This window comes from Diadema antillarum, unplaced genomic scaffold (genome assembly GCF_040938485.1).
Source record: "Diadema antillarum isolate AM-2024a unplaced genomic scaffold, OU_Dant_1.0 seq00000166_RagTag, whole genome shotgun sequence".
Taxonomy (NCBI): Eukaryota; Metazoa; Echinodermata; class Echinoidea; order Diadematoida; family Diadematidae; genus Diadema; species Diadema antillarum.
In genome coordinates, this window is record NW_027271236.1 from 771591 (window position 1) to 791726 (window position 20136).

The 20136-nt window shown below is 38.0% G+C and overlaps 1 protein-coding gene across 1 annotated transcript; it reads left to right on the forward strand.

The window, feature by feature from the left end:
• Nucleotides 1–2544: 2544 nt before the first annotated feature.
• LOC139728152 (uncharacterized) lies at nucleotides 2545–10776 on the forward strand. The gene is made up of 6 exons (XM_071639118.1): nucleotides 2545–2801; nucleotides 3334–3625; nucleotides 4776–4954; nucleotides 5352–5582; nucleotides 9033–9241; nucleotides 10529–10776. Exons 1-6 carry the CDS (start codon nucleotides 2545–2547, stop codon nucleotides 10774–10776), a joined length of 1416 nt encoding a protein of 471 aa, XP_071495219.1.
• Nucleotides 10777–20136: the final 9360 nt, after the last annotated feature.

Below are 20136 nucleotides of genomic sequence, written 5' to 3' on the forward strand. Positions count from 1 at the left end.
ATGTCACCGACACTCTTATCAGAAAATGAACAGCGCCCTCATTGTTACTATTTTAGGGCTTTGTTTCTTTGTACTTTAAACATTGTTATATTCCTGATCTGCTCTTTCCCATAAGTGCACAATCAACCTAACAGTATTGCGAATGAAATTATTCTAATTGTGTTTTAAAAAAAAAAAAATCTGATTTAGGTCAGATTTTCCTTTGAATCTTGCATGCACAGTAGAGCAGGATATTTTGTGATGTATGACTGAAAAAAAGTTATTGATTGTATAGTATAGTATACGTTCTTGTTAGATTTATGGACAAGTTCTAACAGACCTCATGTACATACCATTGCAAACAATTCTGTTCATCGCAAATAAAACAAAATCCAAACACTCTCTACGCAGGAGACACTGTTGGTGATGCTAAATTACTCGTCTGCATTTGATACTATTGACCATAACATCATGCTCCGCTGTCTGTCATCGACTTATGGAATTGTTGGTACTGCATTTGATTGGTTTCAGTCTTATTTTAGCAACCGAACGCAGATTGTCTCCATCAATGGTATTGCATCTGCCCCTTATGTTCTCAAACAAGGGGTTCCTCGGGGTTCTGTCTTAGGACCACTGTGTTTCATAATGTACACAGCTCCCTTAGAGGATGTAATTGACAAGTGTGGCATAAATAAAATTACATATGCTGATGATACTCATATTTATCTTTCATTGCCAAAAAGCGCTAATTCTGATGTAGCAGTTGGTCAGATTGAATCATGTTTAGTTAAAATTCAAGATTGGTCTCTGCAAAATGGTTTGAAATTGAATCTTGAGAAAACTGAAGTTGTGCATGTAAGATCTCGTAACAAGTCCTCAACAACTTTGTCTGTCAATGTTTGCGATACTCCTGTGCTGCCAATTTCTAAGGCACGTGACCTTGGTGTCATTATCCGAGATGATCTTGGTATGAAAACTCACATCAATATCATTTGCAAATCTGCAGCCGTAGGTCTACACAGGATTGAAAATTTGAGACACGTTCTCGATAAAGCAACTACAGAAAACTGGTTCATGCGTTTATTTTTAGTCATTTGGATAATAATAATGGTTTGCTCATTGGAGTTCCAGACTCTCAGCTAAAAAGAATCCAACGGAAACAAAATTCAGCCGCAAGGCTTGTGACACGCAAAAGGAAATTTGATCATACCCATTCTTCGCAGTCTTCATTGGTTGCCCATAAGAGCTCGTATCAGGTTTAAGATTTGACCCTTGTATTCAAATGTTTTCATGGAAATGCCCCTGCATGTCTCAGTGAACTCATCAAGCCATATCATCCTGGTCGTAATCTGCGCTCAAAATAAAAAATAAAAATCTCCTCTCTGAAATGAGTGTCAAATCTATGGTGATAGGGCTTTTGGAAAAATGGCACCCTCATTATGGAATAATCTCCCTCTCAGTGTTAGATGCATTACAGATTTTGATAAATTCAAATCTGTGTTAAAAACTCACATTTTTGACAATTGTTGATTACATGTCTGAGTAGAGAAAAATGTTATGGCATTATGCGTTTGTAAGAACTGAATTATTATTATTGTTATTATTATTATTATTATTATTATTATTATTATTATTATTATACACGGGCACTTGAAAGTTACACCTAACATAATTGTCTTATCACATTTCATTTGCCATTGACAATTAGGAGTGTGCACGGAAACGAAAATAGCAGGTACCACGTGTAGAATACATTTTGCTGCTACTTCAAATTATCTACCACTACCATTACTCGTACCTATGCATTCCTAATCTAATCGTGCCCATACTTGAATTTGTCTGAATTTGACGGCGGTTAGCTGCAGGTGACACTGAAAAAAAGAAAAAAATCTCACACACAAGATGAGCATGGCTGTACATCGTGTTTCTTATCTGCATCACTTACCAAAGTGGATCCCCAATTTCACCTCCGATGAAACAATGGAGTGCAAAGGATATAACGCACAAATAGCACGTAGCTTTCCAAACTTGGATACCAGATTCCAATCCATTTATATTTGTGTTTGAAGAAAGGCCGAGGGGATGGGGCGTTAAGAATACTGACCTGTACGCCCCCCCCCCCCCCCCATGCAGTCATTAACCGTTTGACGTTGGCCTATTGGCAGGACCAGCGAGGGGGGCTTTATCTGAAAGAAAACATTTGTTGAAACTAAACAGCATGACAGATACTTGTTGATCAGTCACTGATACCATGTTTGTTCTTCGTTATCATGATAATTAACCCCAACTGATAGCTTCAGCAAAGCAATATTTGCCTTTCATCCTCGAGACCTTTAAATATGAAGACGATTGGTTGCTCTCCATAAAAGTCACAGAGGAGAAACTTGACATCACACATCTGCTTTATGCCTACTCCAATCTTGACTCCTACCATTATACTAGTTGCAGAGTAGAGGTGTTTTTTTCTCGTGTTCACCTCAATCGTTAGATTCTGTCTTCTGTCATATAAAGAATCTTGCATATTGAAACATTAAATCTTTTCACCGTGCATCCGCTGCTGCAATAATGCATTTATTGAGGAACAATGGCAAAATTTGTATCTTCGTGGCGTTTCTGGCAGTCGCCCACGCGGGATACTTCCCTCCCGCTCTCTTCGGCAATCCGATCAACGCCAAAGTCGTGAGTCTGGATCCGCCCGACTTTCGTGGCGAACCGGTGTACCGAATCGACTATCAAATCATCACCGATGACGGGCAGACGCAAGTGAGCTTCATCCACCGACAGTACACAGAATTCCAGAAGTTTGACGCTATGATTCCATGGTATGTAATCGGACACTTTGTTGGGCTAAATCAGTTGCAGGTGCATTGCTCTATTGCAATGCACCTACTAAATTATCATTATTATTATTATTAAATGATGGGAAACTTGTTATATAAGAAAAAATGCATATTCTTACAAAACTCCCCAGCCTAGACTTAACGCTGAGGTTTTAACTGATTGCTGTTTATTCAGATTGTTAACCATCTGAAGTGAAAAAGCATCGTGAACTTAAAAGAAGTTATTTTGAAATGCTTTTGAAATCTCCCAATTGTTTACCAACTTCCTATTCAAATATCAATAAAATCATTTAATGCCTACTGGCTACCACGTACAATCAGTCATTGAAAGCTGGGAAGGTATGACAATTCAACGCACAGAGCATTATTAATCCGCTATAAAAGCCCCCTTTTCCAGTCTCTTAACATAACGCAAGCTTTTGTTGTTAAAGACGTTGTTTCTCATTGATATATATACCAATTTGATGACATGGTAACGAATCCGATTTTATGCATTGTGAATGTGACTTTTCAGGTATCATGAGCTGAATTTACCGTCAAAGAACACCGCGACATTGTCTGCACTCAACGAGTACATGCAGCGTTTGCTTCGGAGAGCTTCCCTTGTCGAGAGCCAGCTCTTTCACGATTTCCTTGGCATCAATTGGGACGGTAACGACATCGACTACTTTAAAAATTTCGTTACATTCATGAAGATGATCCTGGTGGATCGCCTGCCCGCCTTTCAGCCGGAACCACCTGTCTTTGAGACGCTGGTAGACGGCACTGGTCCTATCACTGCCTTCGAAAATTACCTTTTTGTGCAGGTGAGCACGTAACACTGGCAATTCATACAAGTAAACATGGAAGTGTTTTATAACGCCTGACTTCATTTTCCCTGGCATAGAAATAGGCTGAAGTACAATGAAGTACTAATTCGTTAATAGCAGCTGTATACATAAAATGCTCATTGATATTCAAATTGATACAATCATGTCATACAGTAAGTTATCTAATGGACTGCACCGAAATTGAGGCCTCTAACCCTAACCCTGACCTCAACCCCAACCCTAACCCTAACCCTAAATGTAACCTTAACTCTAACCCTAACCCTAACCCTAACCCTAACCCTATAGCTAAAGTAGCTGGCTCTGATTCACTGGTGGGTCATTGACCTCATTGTCGATCTTCTGGCACTACTGGCCGACACTATAATAGCCAAGAGGTGTGGGTCTGATATAAGACTATTATGCAAGCAATAAAATCACAAATTATAATGTAAAACCCCTGAAAGCGACACAATATTGTGGAGAAATGCTGGAATAGGCCTATTGCAATTATGAAAAGCGTTTTTTTTCCTGTTATTATCACAAGACCAATGCGGCAACAATGAAAGAAGGGGCTGTGGAGCCGGGATTCAAAACGCCGGGTTTTGTAAAAACGCAGGAGTTGTAACAACGTCTCGCCGGGATTCGCAAAAACGCCAGGAAATGTATGATGCCCTCCCCCCCCCCCCCCCAAAAAAAAAAAAACAAAAACAAAAACAAAAAAACAAAAACAAAAAAACGGCATTTTCAATTATTGCTGTGGGGGTCATCGAGTTTATGGAGGAAAAGGGCTGGTAACAAAAATCGTCTGATTTCTGCTGAATTGTTATGGTATTTGGCAATGAAATGAGGCTGATGTTAATGATTATGGTCGATGCAAATCTTTAATCAAAATGAAACTCCCTATATCAGGATGAAATTCATGAAAATAAAAGGGATGATGATAAAGGCAAATGGAAATGGTATTAATGGTCTTGGACATTTCATTGAATAATTTTAATGTCATAAAGACAAAGCTTATCCTGACTGGGAGAGGAAGAAGGATAAAATAGAGGAATATTAGGATTTATTCCATACCCGTGCCACAAGCAGATTAAATTCTTTATCCATAACCTATCTCTATGTACCCTTCGTTTCTCTTTCCAAACAGGCCTTTAGACGGGACGAATTCGCACTCGACGAATACCTTGCATATTTACAAGCCTGGATGTTCACCACCCCGTCCTACACCGGCGAAGAAGGCGATTCGGATGTCTGGGCTCCCGGCGTTACAGAGTCCCTCGCCCTGCCTTACCACTACACCAAGACATCCGTCCACTTCATGCCAGAGTACGTATAGCATTTGTCATTAGATGGAAGTTAAAACAGTGCGTGTTACCGGGCAGGTGATACTTTATAGGGCAGAAATAACTAGTACACTGCACAATTTGTCACAGATTGCTTACGTAGAACAGAACTGTTGCCAAGCGTGAATTAGGCCTATGATACGTTTGTATCTCTTTTATATCTATCTACATCCCTGAACCTGGTATGATCAGTAAATTCACATTATTCCCCCATACCTCCTTTAGTGGGAAAGGTATCATCATTGTGTGCTTATGGTACAGCTCAAGCTTAATTTTTGTCCAGTCACAATAGTAATGACCAAAACTCCTTGAAATATTTTCCGTCATTTTAATTGGTTACAAATTCTGTATTTGTCTTGTTTATTTTTATTGTCTCGCAGTGGTTACCAGGACCCACACAGTGTTCGTCTCTCCTACATGACCAACAATAAATACAACTTTTTGGACGAAGAGCTTATTAAGACTTGGGTCAGAGATCTTCATTCCGAGCTCAAGCCGGTCAACCGCGTCCTGGACATCGGTTCCGGGAACTGCTACTCGACGTTCTCGTACGGTGAACTCTACCCTAACGCAGAGGTAATCGGTATTGATCTCGCCGCTCCGTACGTCAGGTGAGCAAATGACTTTTCATCTGTAAAGCGACCTTAGCAGACATGGCGACATTTTGAAGGTGTCACATTGAGCATTTTGTATGCTGGAACGAAACCGATGCACTCCAAGAACATTGTATTTCAGGCCCGTAGCCAGGATTTTTCAAGGGGGGGGGGTGCGGTCACTAAAAAAACGGACCTTCGGTACCAATACCAATGATGACACACACACACACACACACACACAATTATATATATATATATATATATATATATATATATATATATATTCTTTGGACGACCGAACTACAAAAGTTGTATAAGAATTTGCGCAAATTGTGAATTTTGACTGTTTTAATGACGTTTTAAAGTCTCGAGGAAATTTGTATTTTTGTCTGTTGCATGCAATCGCGTTACGGTATTTCATCTAGGAAATAGTAAAAACTCATTTTGCCAGGAAGTTGCAAAGTTTAATTGTGTTCGAGACTCTGCGCGCGTAGCGCGCCGCAAAATTGAGAATAGTGATTTTCCTGGTGTTGTTTTAACTTTTATTTTTTCTATTGTATACCCGCGTTAGCAGGCCTGAAGCCAGGATTTTTAAAGGAAGGGGGGATTGCGTTAATTAACAAAACGGTCCTTTGATACTGTCCCGGGAGGGGTAGCCACAATTAAAAGGTGGACACTATGCTCATATACATGGACTTTCAAAATGGCCCCTAAACGAGTAATGATCATATGATTTTTTCGGGCCTTAAAAACAAGTATTCCTTAAATGTTTCCTGCACCCTAAAGAAGTACTTCATCATGATTGAACAATATACCATTTTCCCAAATTTCGGCCTTTTTGATACCCTTTGATTATATACGCTCGTACATCACACTTTCCATCTAATCCGTGAGAAAATACGACCCCTATTACGCGTTTTCTTTAGCGAGTATGGTCACGGTGTCCACCTTTCAGTTGGAGTTTTCCATCCCATTGGATGCTGTTTGGAAGATGAAACATTCACTTTACTATACAGTATATCAGCCGTTGGTATGCGAGTTTGTCAAAAACGAAAATAAATAAGAAAATTTTTAAAACAAAATGAATTGTAAATGTGAACCATTTATATTTTGCCTCCTTGTGGTAGGATATTACCAGCATTTCCGAACTTTCAAATAATCATTTTAGATTTAATAATATTAAAGGTAGTAGATCCGATTCGCAAACATCTCCAATATCAGTCAAATGTCATATTAACCATCATGCTAAGACGGTTTTCTTTGTGAAATTTGGAGGTCAGTGAAATTCAAAAATTAAACGTCCGTTAGCCATTGGAAGAAGTTGAGTGTAAATTCAGACCTCAGGCTTAGTGCTCAGATGTTTTCCTATTTGATTTGATCTGTCTTACTGTGCACACTAAGATACATACTGGAATGGTTATTTCTTATTTATTAAATTATAGTAGCATATTTGGTTACTAACTGTCTCTAGGCATTTTCGAATTTGGGCTGCAAAGAGATCCACTACCTTTAAGTTAGAAGAGAGATAAGTAAATAATGATAAAATAAACAAACAAAAAAGGAATGAGTTTCTTTTGTAATACTATCTGACAAACTTTTTACTTTACCATTTTACTTCATAGCTCAGCACTTTCCATTCTCTCTCATACCCTCTTACCCATTACATTTAAATGAAATACAACTAAAATGAGTTTGCGTGCCTGCATAATACTCTTTGGATATTATAAGTGAAAATGTTCTTAGGTTTTGGCTCACTTTAAAATGAGAACCAATAGAACTGTCACAACATGAGAAAATGTATAGATAATAATCAACACTACATTTCCGAATTTGGCCTGCAAAGAAATCCGCTACCTGTAAGTTAGAAAAGAGATTAGTAAATAATGATAAAATAAACAACAAAAAAGAATGAGTTTCTACCGCCGTATCCAGAACAGAGCCTGAAACGGTGCAAGCTCAAGAAATCGTTTGTATACTATAATACGTCTTGAAGTACTGTGTGATACTTTGGTCGTTTTTGCTCCCAAACTTAACAGTTATGCTGTCAATAAGGCTGCTACGTATCCAGATAATGTCTCACACACAACTGTATCTGGATATTGCGTTGAAAATGATATTTGGCGAGAAACAAAAGCTTGAAATCACAGGAATTCACACTACTGACAACGGCAGACAGTGAAGGTCAACGGCTCAAATTTTCGTTGGTAGTCTCGTCACGTGATAGTTCTGTATGGATTGTACACGTTCCCTATGACAGCAATTGTGAATGGGTAGTCTAGCTTTACTGCAAATTTGCGTCAGGACTGCTCAACCAATGGACAAGATTCTTATGTCACAAAAATGGGCAGAACCTCTACTTTCTGAAACCGTGCGCCCCAAGTTTGTGCGATCTTCCGTTCTCGAGATATCCCGTCTGGAAGAATTGCAAGACGGCAAAATATGCTCAAATTCGTCAAATTTGGACTGTTCGCCATAGACAATTCTACTCATAAGGTACTTTTCTGATCTAATTTGCGTCACTGCTACAAATGTTACAATAAAGATATATACACATAAATAATCCCTAAAGTGTCCACTTTCAGAATCCGGGCGCCCCAAGTTTGCTTCTTAAACACTTTAAAAGTTATGGCAGATTTTGTGGTAAAATGCGTCGATTTTTGACCCGTTTTACGTGTTGTCTTAGCGTTCGCGCGGAAGCGCGGCTTCGCAGATGACCGAAAGTTTTCAATATGTAATAGCTCGCACAAATTGATACGTAACATTTGTGTTTGTGTGCATGGGGACGATCCGATGGTTCATACAACAAAAGGGTTTCGTACAATTATTTTTAACATTCTAACGTACTCTTCCACATTTACGTAGCATATAATGTGTCTTTATATTTATTTGGATTGTTATCTTGAGAATTGCTAAAAACCGTTATTATGAAAAAGTGGACCTTTCAGAATTTGGGGGGGGGGTGCGTACGCACCCGACGCACCCCCCCCCCCCCCCCCTGACTACGGGCCTGTATTTACTCTAGTAATTACGTCGAGTGTACCTTGTTTTAAATCATGTTTACCGAGCGTACAGTGTGTACATCCTCTTCCGTCTGAGCATAATACATTTAATTGTAACATTCTAATACGTAAATCATGCTCATAGATGCTGGAAAAGCCAAGAAAAGGAAGAAAATATATCAATGGAAGAAAAGACAATGTATATCATGAACGGGAAAGAAGAAAACACAGGCTTGAAGAGAAAGATGACAGAGAGAGAAAAAGAAAGAAGGGAAGGTAAACTTGACACTTCTGAAATCGTTTTTATATAAGCGCAAAGTTACATGGGACTTGTATAGTCACCGATTATTTCATTGTTTGCAGATCGGAGCAAAGCATACTCGTGTTTGTGCCGTTAACTTTCATGTATAGATATCGATGAATATTTATATATTTTTTAATTTGTCAATAATATTGTTGCCGTCAGGTTTTGCCGGGTGTGGAACGAAGAACGAGGAATGCACAACGTCAACTTCTACCACGGTAACGGAGAGTACATTCCTTTCGCAAACGAGACGTTCGACATTGTGCAGTTCACATACGTGCTGCATGAGATGCCGGCAGAAAATGCACGCCGAGTACTGAACGAGGCTTTCAGGGTACTTCGCCCCGGTGGCGCTCTTAGCGGTTTTGATGGTGAGCAGAGTATGGAAAAGACAAGTTCTCTTCCATCTTATCTTAATTCCCTGATGTCTCTTTCACAGCGTTCATTATTGGGGCTTTTCCCTCCTCCTTCAAGAGGAAAGAAATCTTCACCAACCTATTTATAGTTTAAATAGTTTGGACTCAAGATCCAGTCTCAACGACTAGGAATGGTATGTCCCAGTATAGCACCTATAGTATTGCTGGGGTTGCCAATGTTCACTGCAATACCAATTAAAAAAAAAAAAAAAACACTGTCAGATCTATGCAAAATCTGAGTCCGATCGGAGGTACATTGTTAAAATTTCTATTTGCTTCCAACGTGACGTCACAGTGAGACCGTTACGGGTGATCTTAATCGCATGATGTCGAAGTCTGTTGAGCACGATTCCTCAAATATTTCATAACATTCTGTACATTGACAAACACAGTTATGAGAAGATATCTTAATCAGGATCAGATTTCGAAAAATATATGTTTTCACCCGGCCATTGCACAAGGCAGCTGATGAATTTAAAGGGGACCTCCGGATGATTTTTCAGACTTTTACATTTGAATAACTATATATTAGTTAAAATGAGTACGGAGTTTCAGAATTTATAGTGATTGGGATGAGGAATGAGAATGTTATCAAAATTTGTAACAAATTCCAATGACGAAGGATGATGACATGGCAGCCTCACCATGTGAATGCATGAGTCGGAGCTCAAGGAAGCAGAACATTAATAATAAGGCATACATAGGTTTTTCACAGGTGAACTTGTAAAGCAGGCGGTATTGTAATGGAATTACACTGCTCCATTTCTAAAATATGTGAGTCTCTGATGTAATCAATACTGTTCAGTGTAATTTACGTACTACATGATGCGAAATTGTGAAAATCATCTGGAATGCCCCTTTAACCCAACCACACTAACTACCGATAATGTTCGTCTTACCGCCGTTCAAGGGGAGATGAAAAGAGACATTGATCCCTGGACTAGTTAAATACAACCATCTGTACACTCCGGTTACAGAGGAGTGCATAAAGGGTCCCAGCCAAACGCCTTCCATGTAATGAAGACTGATTCTCCCACCTGAAACATCTACAAATCAAAGCCGCTTCATTGAGATCTTAAAATGATTCAAATACTGAATCAGTGACGCAGTTGCCAAGAATATTCCTTTTGAAGAAGAGTTCGTTGGGGACACAAATATAACAATACAAGGATTTTGAAATAACATTCCTCTTCAATAGTTCCTGTCGGTGATTAATTACACAAAGTCTCTCCCTTCTTTTAGTTTGGTACTGGACCAATCCGACTTGGAGAGAGTACAACGTCGAACGCAATACGTGGGGCTACCACTGGAACGAGACCGGCTTGCATGGCCCAGAGCCTTACATGGAAGAATACCAGGAGGGACTTGTTCTTCCCGACGCTATCACGGAAGCTGGTTTCATTGATAGCACCGTCACTAGATACACCAATTCTGACGGAGTTTACCTTGCCTACAAACCGATAGGAAGAAGAAAGAGGGACGGCCAATAAACGGACTGACGTAGTTTTTAGCTGTACGCTGGAAGCGTGCTTATACATATAACATGTCGCTGCATTCAAAAGATTATCTACGAAAGACTATGCGCAGTTTGAATTTGACGACACCCGTACGAAGTGTGACAAAATAATAATGAGACACAGGAACAGATCTGATTAATGAGTAAACCTGTTTATATGCAAAGCATGAATGAGCGACAGCGTGTCTATCATTTTCGATCACTTATCAGCTGCGGGTTTACCGGTAGTTATTCAAGTAAGAATGTGACAGTGTATGACATTGTTTTACAAAACACATGACGCTTTTCATGATGGCGTCATTGTTTTAGACGGTGGACCCTATGCCCTCCACCCGGCTTTCCTGTCAGCACAAGATTGATATGGCGATGAAGTCGTATCGAGCACAGACAGAGAAGGTGCCCTCTCTGCACTTGTTAACTTGTCATTAGGCACAAACAAAATCTTATATTAAATGAATTAGTCAAATACCGGTTAGTGTCACGTGATGTCACACAGTTACGTGATGGAGGCACATTCGTTATGTTCGCCCATGGGCAAAATATTTTCGTGATGTTCTCCAGTTAATGCCAATGGTAAAACATTTGCACGTAGGCCTAAGTAATGACAGGGACCCGAGAACAGTGAATTTGGCTCTGCGCGAGCGATCTAGTGCGTTGTGCTGGTGGTTGACGTTGACGTATTTGACTAACCCATATAATATGACAGAATGATGATGACTTTTGTTGTCGGGAACATGTACCAAACGTTCCACCCTCAGGGTTTGAAATGCTATTTCGGAAGGCTATAAGTCCCTCGACTTCGTCTTGGGACTTATAACCTAACTCAATAGCATTTCAAACCTGCGGGTGGAACATTCGATATATTCCCTCCCCCGCCAGTCATCATCTATATGATGTCTCAACTTTCCTGAGAGTGACAGGTATGTTTTTGACCCAATACTTTATAAACCAGAATAACGTTAATTGACTTAATAGATATAAGCTTCCAAGACTCCGGCAAACAAGTCAAACTATACTTTAAGCAGGAAAGACAATAATAACCCAAAAGCCTGAATTCAGGATTTGGTATCAAAGTTCAGGCTCTTTCACGCAGCTGTATTTGAGGTTCTAACTGGCATCCCTTGTAACTGTTTTGTTGTTGTTGTTGTCGTCGTCGTTTTGTCTTTTTTTTAACTGATACCACCAGAATACTGTTTTAATGCATGTTTCAATGCACTGTCTATGAAATGTACAGTTGTATATTGTAGCTATAAGAAATGTACGATGTTTGAGATTGTGAATAAAACGTTCTGTATACGACAGACACTATTCTTTTCGTTTGATTTTTGTATGTTCGAGCAAAGCTTTATAAAAGTTAATGTTTGTATACCCTAACTTCCCACTTGCTCTGCATGTGGCAATTTATCGGGGCACTTTAACGTTATCTTTGGTAGATATGAATCGCTAACGTCATCTATAAAAGCTCATTGCTAGCTTTTATTTCACATTATCTTTTCCAAAAAAAAATTACAAGCACAGACAATAAAGAATCTTTTTTGTACAAATTTTTCCAGTAGACACTGAAGCAAAACACACACACACACATTCACACACATAACATTATGCCTATATATATATATATATATATACACTGTATATATATGTTGCGAATTCACGTATTGGCTCCAATGTAACGAAGAATAAACCGGTAATGCAATATTTCGCCAATATAGAGTTTATTTCAATAAACTCTATATTGGCGAAATATTGCATTACCGGTTTATTCTTCGTTATATATATATATATAACGCCATGAGCGCCATGAGCGCCTGACTTGGCGGATACCGGCGCTATGCAAGACTTCATCATATATATATATATATTGTTCAAGGCTTCATTTAGAAGTAAGATTTCTGTCTTGAAATCTAAAACAAACTGTTGACACTATCTTTTGCTCTCTGAGTACAACAGACATGACGGAGCAAACATGACATGAATGATAATAATCATAATGATAATAATAATGATGATAATAATAATAATAATAATAATAATATCTCACATTTGTAATGCGCTTAATACAATGTTTCTAAGCGTCCTTGAGTCAAATAGACTCAACTCCCACACCCAAATCTATGAGCAAGTAATTATGTGGCGCACAGAGGGTTAGTTTGATTTGATTTGATTTGATTTGATTTGATTTGATTTGATTTGATTTGATTGTTCCAAATCTCAAAGACGAGTGACATGATACAATCGATTGAACATAAGACAGGACACAGCGTCGTGATCACAAAGAATACAAGAGAAGACAATTTTACAAACATGAAATGTGGGGGACCAACTAAAAAGCAGAGCTTGTAATGTAAAGGTCCCTATACGTGTAGATGAAAATGTTGGTCTTATTATACAAACATCATATAGCCAGAGAGCAAGCGACCACTCAATTTACCCCTTAAAGCCCAAAAAGTTTGACCCCTCAGAGTTGCTGGGGCCACCCTCCTTATTAATAAAATGCGCGTCAGCCTGATTCTATTTTATTATTATTATTATTCTAATTCTACAGCCACAGAACTTGCACATAATACAGGTTAGACCTTATTAAAGATGACTATACCTTTTGAATGTTTTACATGGATACTATCAATGAGCCTTCAAGCAAGAACACTGATGAGATTTCGAAATTTGTGTAATTGTATTATGTTTCACTGGCCACATAGCCTGCTTATCCCTTATAATGTATTCATATACATAATGTACAATATGTGTCACAAATAGTTTTTGGAAAATGCTGAAACAAGCCCTTTGTTGTTTACCCTACACTATGATACCTGACTTGATGTGTAATTGCCAGGGTTAATGGCAACTATAAATCATACGCATGAACCGCATCGTAGCTATATAGTATGTGACACCCTAAAAGTTGATTTTTTGGGGGGTGTAGACGAAATATCTCATTACTGAGGAGTTGACAAAGGCGTTAATGATTACAAAAGAGAACACAAGAACAGTCTCGTAGATGCTCTCGTCATGCATGCTATAGTCAAAGAAAAGAAATCAGGCTAGCATTTCATTCAGCTGGTAATTTGATGTTTCAAGTTTGTGTGTAATGTCCAGGGTTAACAGAGTTATGGTTGCAGTACATGTGACACCATAGATTGAGTTTTGTTTATGTCGGGATGGACAACTGAAGATGATTATCTATAGAAATAAGGAGTTGACAAAAGTGCTGATATAAAGAGAACACATCAAGTTAACAATCTCAGCCTGCATGCTATATTTTAATAGAGCTAGCATTTCATTTAAGTGATGATTCAATGTTTCAACTTGGTGTGTATTATTGGCCAGTCAATGGCAGTGTTTGCAGTATGTGATACCAATTGAGTTTCATTTGTGTGGGGCTGGGAATTAATACAAAGTTAATGTATCACCATGAACCAAAAATTGACAAAAGTGCTGAAATAAGCGCTCTGTAATGTACCTTGTCATTTGATGTTTCAAGGAAGTTCGGCAATACATGTATACACAGTTTATATAGAGCACCATAATTATGTTCATTACTCTTATTAATTTGCAGATATTTGTCCAAGACTAAGAGGTGACACGCACTATACTGATTATGAGAATGTATGGATATCATTTCTGAACCCATTTCTTCTTTTTTCATGTTATGCATTTTATTCTTATTTGGAATTTATTAGAGTCAAATTAAAAAAAAAGTAATGGCATGAATGTTGTAATCCTTGCCTTTTTTTTATACACATAGAACGATGTCCATTAGCCAAAAACTCAACAACTTATTATTCTGAGGTTTTCAAAAAATAAAAAAAAACATGTAAGGATTGAGACTTGGCTTTTCCATATTAAACGCAAGAGCATGAGAAAAAATAAGTACCCCAAGCTTTATCCGACTTTCTGTTGTTATATCGAAAATAAAAGTGATATGATATTTATTAAATTATAATAATCATTACATAAAAGTTACATTGAACAGTATATTGATGATATGGTTATACAACTGGTATGCTGACACGCGCTTCTGGCGCATAGGCATAGATCCACGGGCAACTTACGTACTTCAAGCGGGTCAACTGCTTGTGACTTGCGAGAGCTACGGGCATCCTACTGTTGTTCTGCGTGGACCTCTGCGGGCAATCACCCGAGAACGTTTTGGTCATGCTCAAAACTTTCCTGCGGGTAAATCGGACTTGCATGCGCACATCTGGGCAACTACGAGTGAGATACGTGCTAGGTACTGTCAGTTGCGGGCCAATTGCTGAGAGTTCCGTATAGCAAAATTGTCTCCCCACAAGTCAACTGACAAAGCTTCCCCAGATACGGTATGAAGAGAGCGTGGGCATGCTCAAAACTTGTTCCGGGTCAGTAGCGGGGGGGGGGGGGGGGTTGCCCGCAGAGGTACACTCAGAACACCAGTACGAAACCCTTACAGGCAGTACCTAGCAAGCAACTCCAACGCTGGTACTTCGTAGTACCCGTAAGTCGCTCGTAACAGAAAACGGATCGGTTTCAAAGCTCTCACGCAGGTCACACGGAATACAACGTCGCAAGTAGAAGGTAAGTAGCACGCGTCTAGCAGGTAAGACACAAGTGCGAAACTCACAAACATTCTTGTCCTCCCGCAGAAAATTCTCTTGCGTGCTGGCAAATCCCTACTCGCAACAAGACCGCTTGCCCGGAAAGGTGTGACACGGCCTTTAGAACATCTGTAACTCTTCGTTCAACACCAAACTCGAGATCAATGTTTGGATGAAGTTGTGTCATAAAGTGTGACAGAAGCATTAGGAGAAAAAGCGTCAGAAGCGTTTCAAAGATCTCTTTTTAAAATGGAGATGGTAGGTTTCATTTCACTGACACTATTTAGACTGAGATTATTGAAAGATAGAGGAATATTGTGAATAAAACTTCTTGTAGACTATTGCAGGCATAGGTCTGAATTTGATAGTCAGATCCTCGAATTTTAGTGTCCGAAGCTTTATCCATGGGGCCTATTATACTACTGTCCCTCACCGATTATAGTTTGCGACAAAAATGCCCCACTCCATTGCATTTTTTTTTTCGTGCGGTTTTCAATCCTTTTTCTTTTGTTTGTTTTCAGGGATGCAATGAACGAATCCTTCGATATTGGAACTATAATGTTAGATTTTTAACAAATCTACAGAAAACTCTTCGTAGTTGAATCTTATATGGAATCGGCTCTGGTATTCTCCTATATATCTTACATACACATGTGTTGAAATGCATATAATTTACATGCGATGCACATATCTATGGATAAAATACAATTCATTTCAATCCTAGCTCCTATCAGCAAAGGTGGTTTAAATTGCGGTAATGTGTTTCATATAAATCTTAAGTAGCTTTAGAAAATGCTCAAACATTTCATATCCGGTTGCTACGAATAATTTACTGCATCATAGGACTCTTATGATTTAATATATGCAATTCACATTACAAGCTCATGACATTTTGTACGGGACATTTCTGTTCAGTAGTTAGACATAATTTTATATTACAATATTTTTGTCACTATTCTACAGTGCACATGAGTTTGCAGGATGGTACGATAGGTGATATCTTGAGCTCGTCACTGACAATACGATTGGATTTTATTCTTGTGAAGTCAAATCTGTGTCACTTTCAATACTCAAAGGAGCACGGTGATGTTCTCATTCCTGTACTGTATTGTAATCTAAAGGCTATATCTGTCCATGAAGAGCATTTACCCATCCTGCACGGTTCTCAAATAACAAAAAAAAAGGAAACAATTGAGCATGATACAGACCTTAAACGACTTATATTTGTTTTTATCTTTGCTGTTTACCAACCAAGGAGATAAGGAAATGTAAAGTTAAGCAGGTCACGCGTTAATCCATGCTGTCGTATTTTCAACACAGTTCGTATTGACCGACTAAATAAATACGTCTATTGACGAAAACTACGGGGAAATCTTCCATCGGATAAAAAGTGGCATGTGTTTTGCTGACAAGGGTGAATAACAGTCACGTTTTTGTGGCATGCTATGACTCTGAGGTAGGCCTAATGCAAATCCAGAGATCCAAAATGAAAAAGTGTACATTAGAAAATGCTATGCGCATGATTTTCAGCATCTTTCTCATAAACTTTCTTCAAAAAGCTGTATTTATGTTTTGCCTCAAGTCAAGCCTTTTGCCTCCAATATTTAACAGAATATTTCGGTCAAATTCAGAGATTCACTCTTATCCTACCAGACAATCCACAAATTTGCATATATTTAACCCCCAAACCGCACTCGCGCATCATTCGATCAGACACTCCGGCCCTGACACTTGGAATTCCCTTCCCACCGAAATAAAAAACATGACCACTATGTATTCATTTAAGAAGGCTGTAAAACTTCACCTCCTCAACCAGTATTCCCCAGGATAACATTCCTGATTTCTTTATTGTATTATAATCAAATGTATATGAATATGTACGTGATATATGATGCATGTATGTGTGCATACATATATCGATTTATTTATTTATCCATATATATATATATATATATATATATATATATATATATATATATACATATTATGAATATGGGTATGTATGTGTATGTGTAGGATTTAGGTACATCATGTATAATTTTTATCATATGAGCATGTATATGTATGTATACGATGTGCCTTACCATTACTGCGTACATAAAATAAGCACGATATATTTTATTTCATGTCAGATAACCTTATGTATAGAATGCTTTGTATTCACACATTACTATTTTCATAGTGCATATTCGATCATTACTCCGGCAAAGGCAACTGAACGTGTTAATTTTAATATCATTATTACATCATATTTATTACCATTACTATCATTGTAAAGTAGTTCGAGTGGTACACATACCCTCTGTAATTTTCCCTTTTCTCCCTTTTCCCTTTTCCCCCTACCCTTCCCTATCGCTCTCTCTCTCTCTCTCTCTCTCTCTCTATCTCTCTATCTCTCTCTCTCTATCCCCTATTCTATTCAATGTAGCTCAGCATAGTCTCCATCTCGGCAAGCCTCGGCTTATATTGGAGATCCTTTTGTTTAAGTTCCCTAAGCTGTTTGTATTTGTTTTGTATAATTGTACTAAGAATTATGTGTCGGTATACTGTTTGTCATAAATGACGTGTACATAATCATAATATCTGATGTAACGGAATTAAGCAGAAATAAATCAAATCAAATCAAAGCAAATCTTCTTGTGCGGGGCACTGCATGTGGCATATTCGTTAAGACAGATGACCCAAGGGTTCTGAATGCGAATCCCTTCAAATACATAATTATTATACATGTACCTACATGCTTGGACAAAGTGTTTTATGCACCATATGTCTCTCTCACTCTCGAGCCAAGTGTATAAATGGGTATAGGGCCTACCTAGCAACGCTAGCATAGATACTAATGGAAGGGCCCTCTGGAAAAGCAGTGGCAACACTTCAGAAGTAACCGTTAATAAGGAAGACCATAATGCTGTCATAGTCATTGTTATTATTATTATTATTATTATTACTACTATTGTTATCATTATTATTATTATTATTATTATTACTATTATTATTATTGCTATTACTATTATTATTATCATTATTATTATTATTATTGTTATTATTATTATTATTATTATTCTCATCATTATTATTACTATTATTGTAGTTGTTATTAGTATCATTTATCATCATCATCATGCTCATTATCATCCTCATTTCATTGTTATTATTTCATATCCATCTTTTCTGTGTGGATTGTCATGATCATTATTTTTTAAGATTACTTAGATCAACTCTTGATATATTGCTGCTAACAAATACTAGGGCTTTGTATAGGTCCTAAGGACTTGCGCGTTCGTCTGCACAATATAATGCTATCATAACCAAATAAGGGTCAGCAGGGGACAACATAGCGTAGCAGCTCATGATATCTTCATATCTAATCTGCTCTAAGCTAACCTACCAACACAATCTGAGAGGATTAAGATTGTAGAGAGAGGGTAAGGTATTTTCTTTCGATTGGCTATTTAAGGAAAAGCTGAAGTACTGGGATAACGCCATCCTTGGTAGGCATATTCATTAGATATCCAGTGTCCGGGACTGGAAGTGGAATACTGGTAGGCGGTTTGGTGTAAATATGCATTATTTATGGATGATAATGCCAATGGTTATACAGGTTATCATGTTATCTGCAATTTCACAATGAATAATCCACGTTTATTCACGTCGATGTAGGGCAAACTGTCAATAGATTGCAATAAAGAACCACTCAAAAGAAACAAAACAAACAAAAAATCATTAATTTGATCAAAAGGAAGTTATAACACAAAGAACTTTTGGCTTTCGTCTAGCATTACTAAATATATCTCTTTTGAAATGATATTAGTTGTGCTATAAGGAAAGGAAAGCTGGTAGGTTGTGTGCAAATAAGTTAATCGTGATTGATATAATGTCTGAAAAATATTCAGATGATACATTAAAGCTCATCTTGCGGGTCGCGCGTGATTAAAAAAAGATGTGTGCGTATTTGTGTGTGTATATTCTTTTTTTGTGTGTGTGTATATGTGTGTGCCCACTCGCGTGTTTGTTGACGATTGTTCTTCAATTATTTTCTTTTTTGAATTGATTTGTTTTCATGTCTTTGCAAAGATTTTTTTTTTATTAATTTGTGACAAGATAAAGATGATATATATATACATCATATATTCAAATGGGAATCATGAATACGAGTATAAGCTGTTTTGGAGAGCGATGTTTGACACTGCATTGGTTTTGGTGATTCTTTCTTGATTTTTTTTTGTCCCCTATATTATTATGACTAACTTATTTCCATCGTTTTGCTGGGACTTGTATAGCAAACGTTGTAACAAAAACCACCCTCGAATCATCTTCCACGTTGGTGTGCATGAGCTGTCTTATCTGCCGTGTTGGTATCATTGATTCTTATCAAATCTAATGGCTTATTTGGTCATCGAAATGAGACCTAGATTGAGTGACCGATCGTCGTCTGATCACAAAACCGTGTGTACCTACACGTGATTTTCCGCTTATCTGAAAGAACAACGCCTAGAGGTCATCAAATGGACACACATGGTCATTCGCGTGAAAAGACCTGAAAGCGTCTTTCAATAATTCTCCTATACTGCTTTGGTTTCAGAATACTGCTTGAATTTTGCTCAAATGCAGATTTCATCTATTCATGGCAATAAAAATTTGATACTGGGATTCAGTGGCGGATCCAGAAGGGGGCGCACCGGGAGAGCGCGCCTCTTTACTTTTTTGTTTAAAAAAAAGAAATAAAAAGAAAACAATGGGAGTGAATGCGCCCCCTTTAA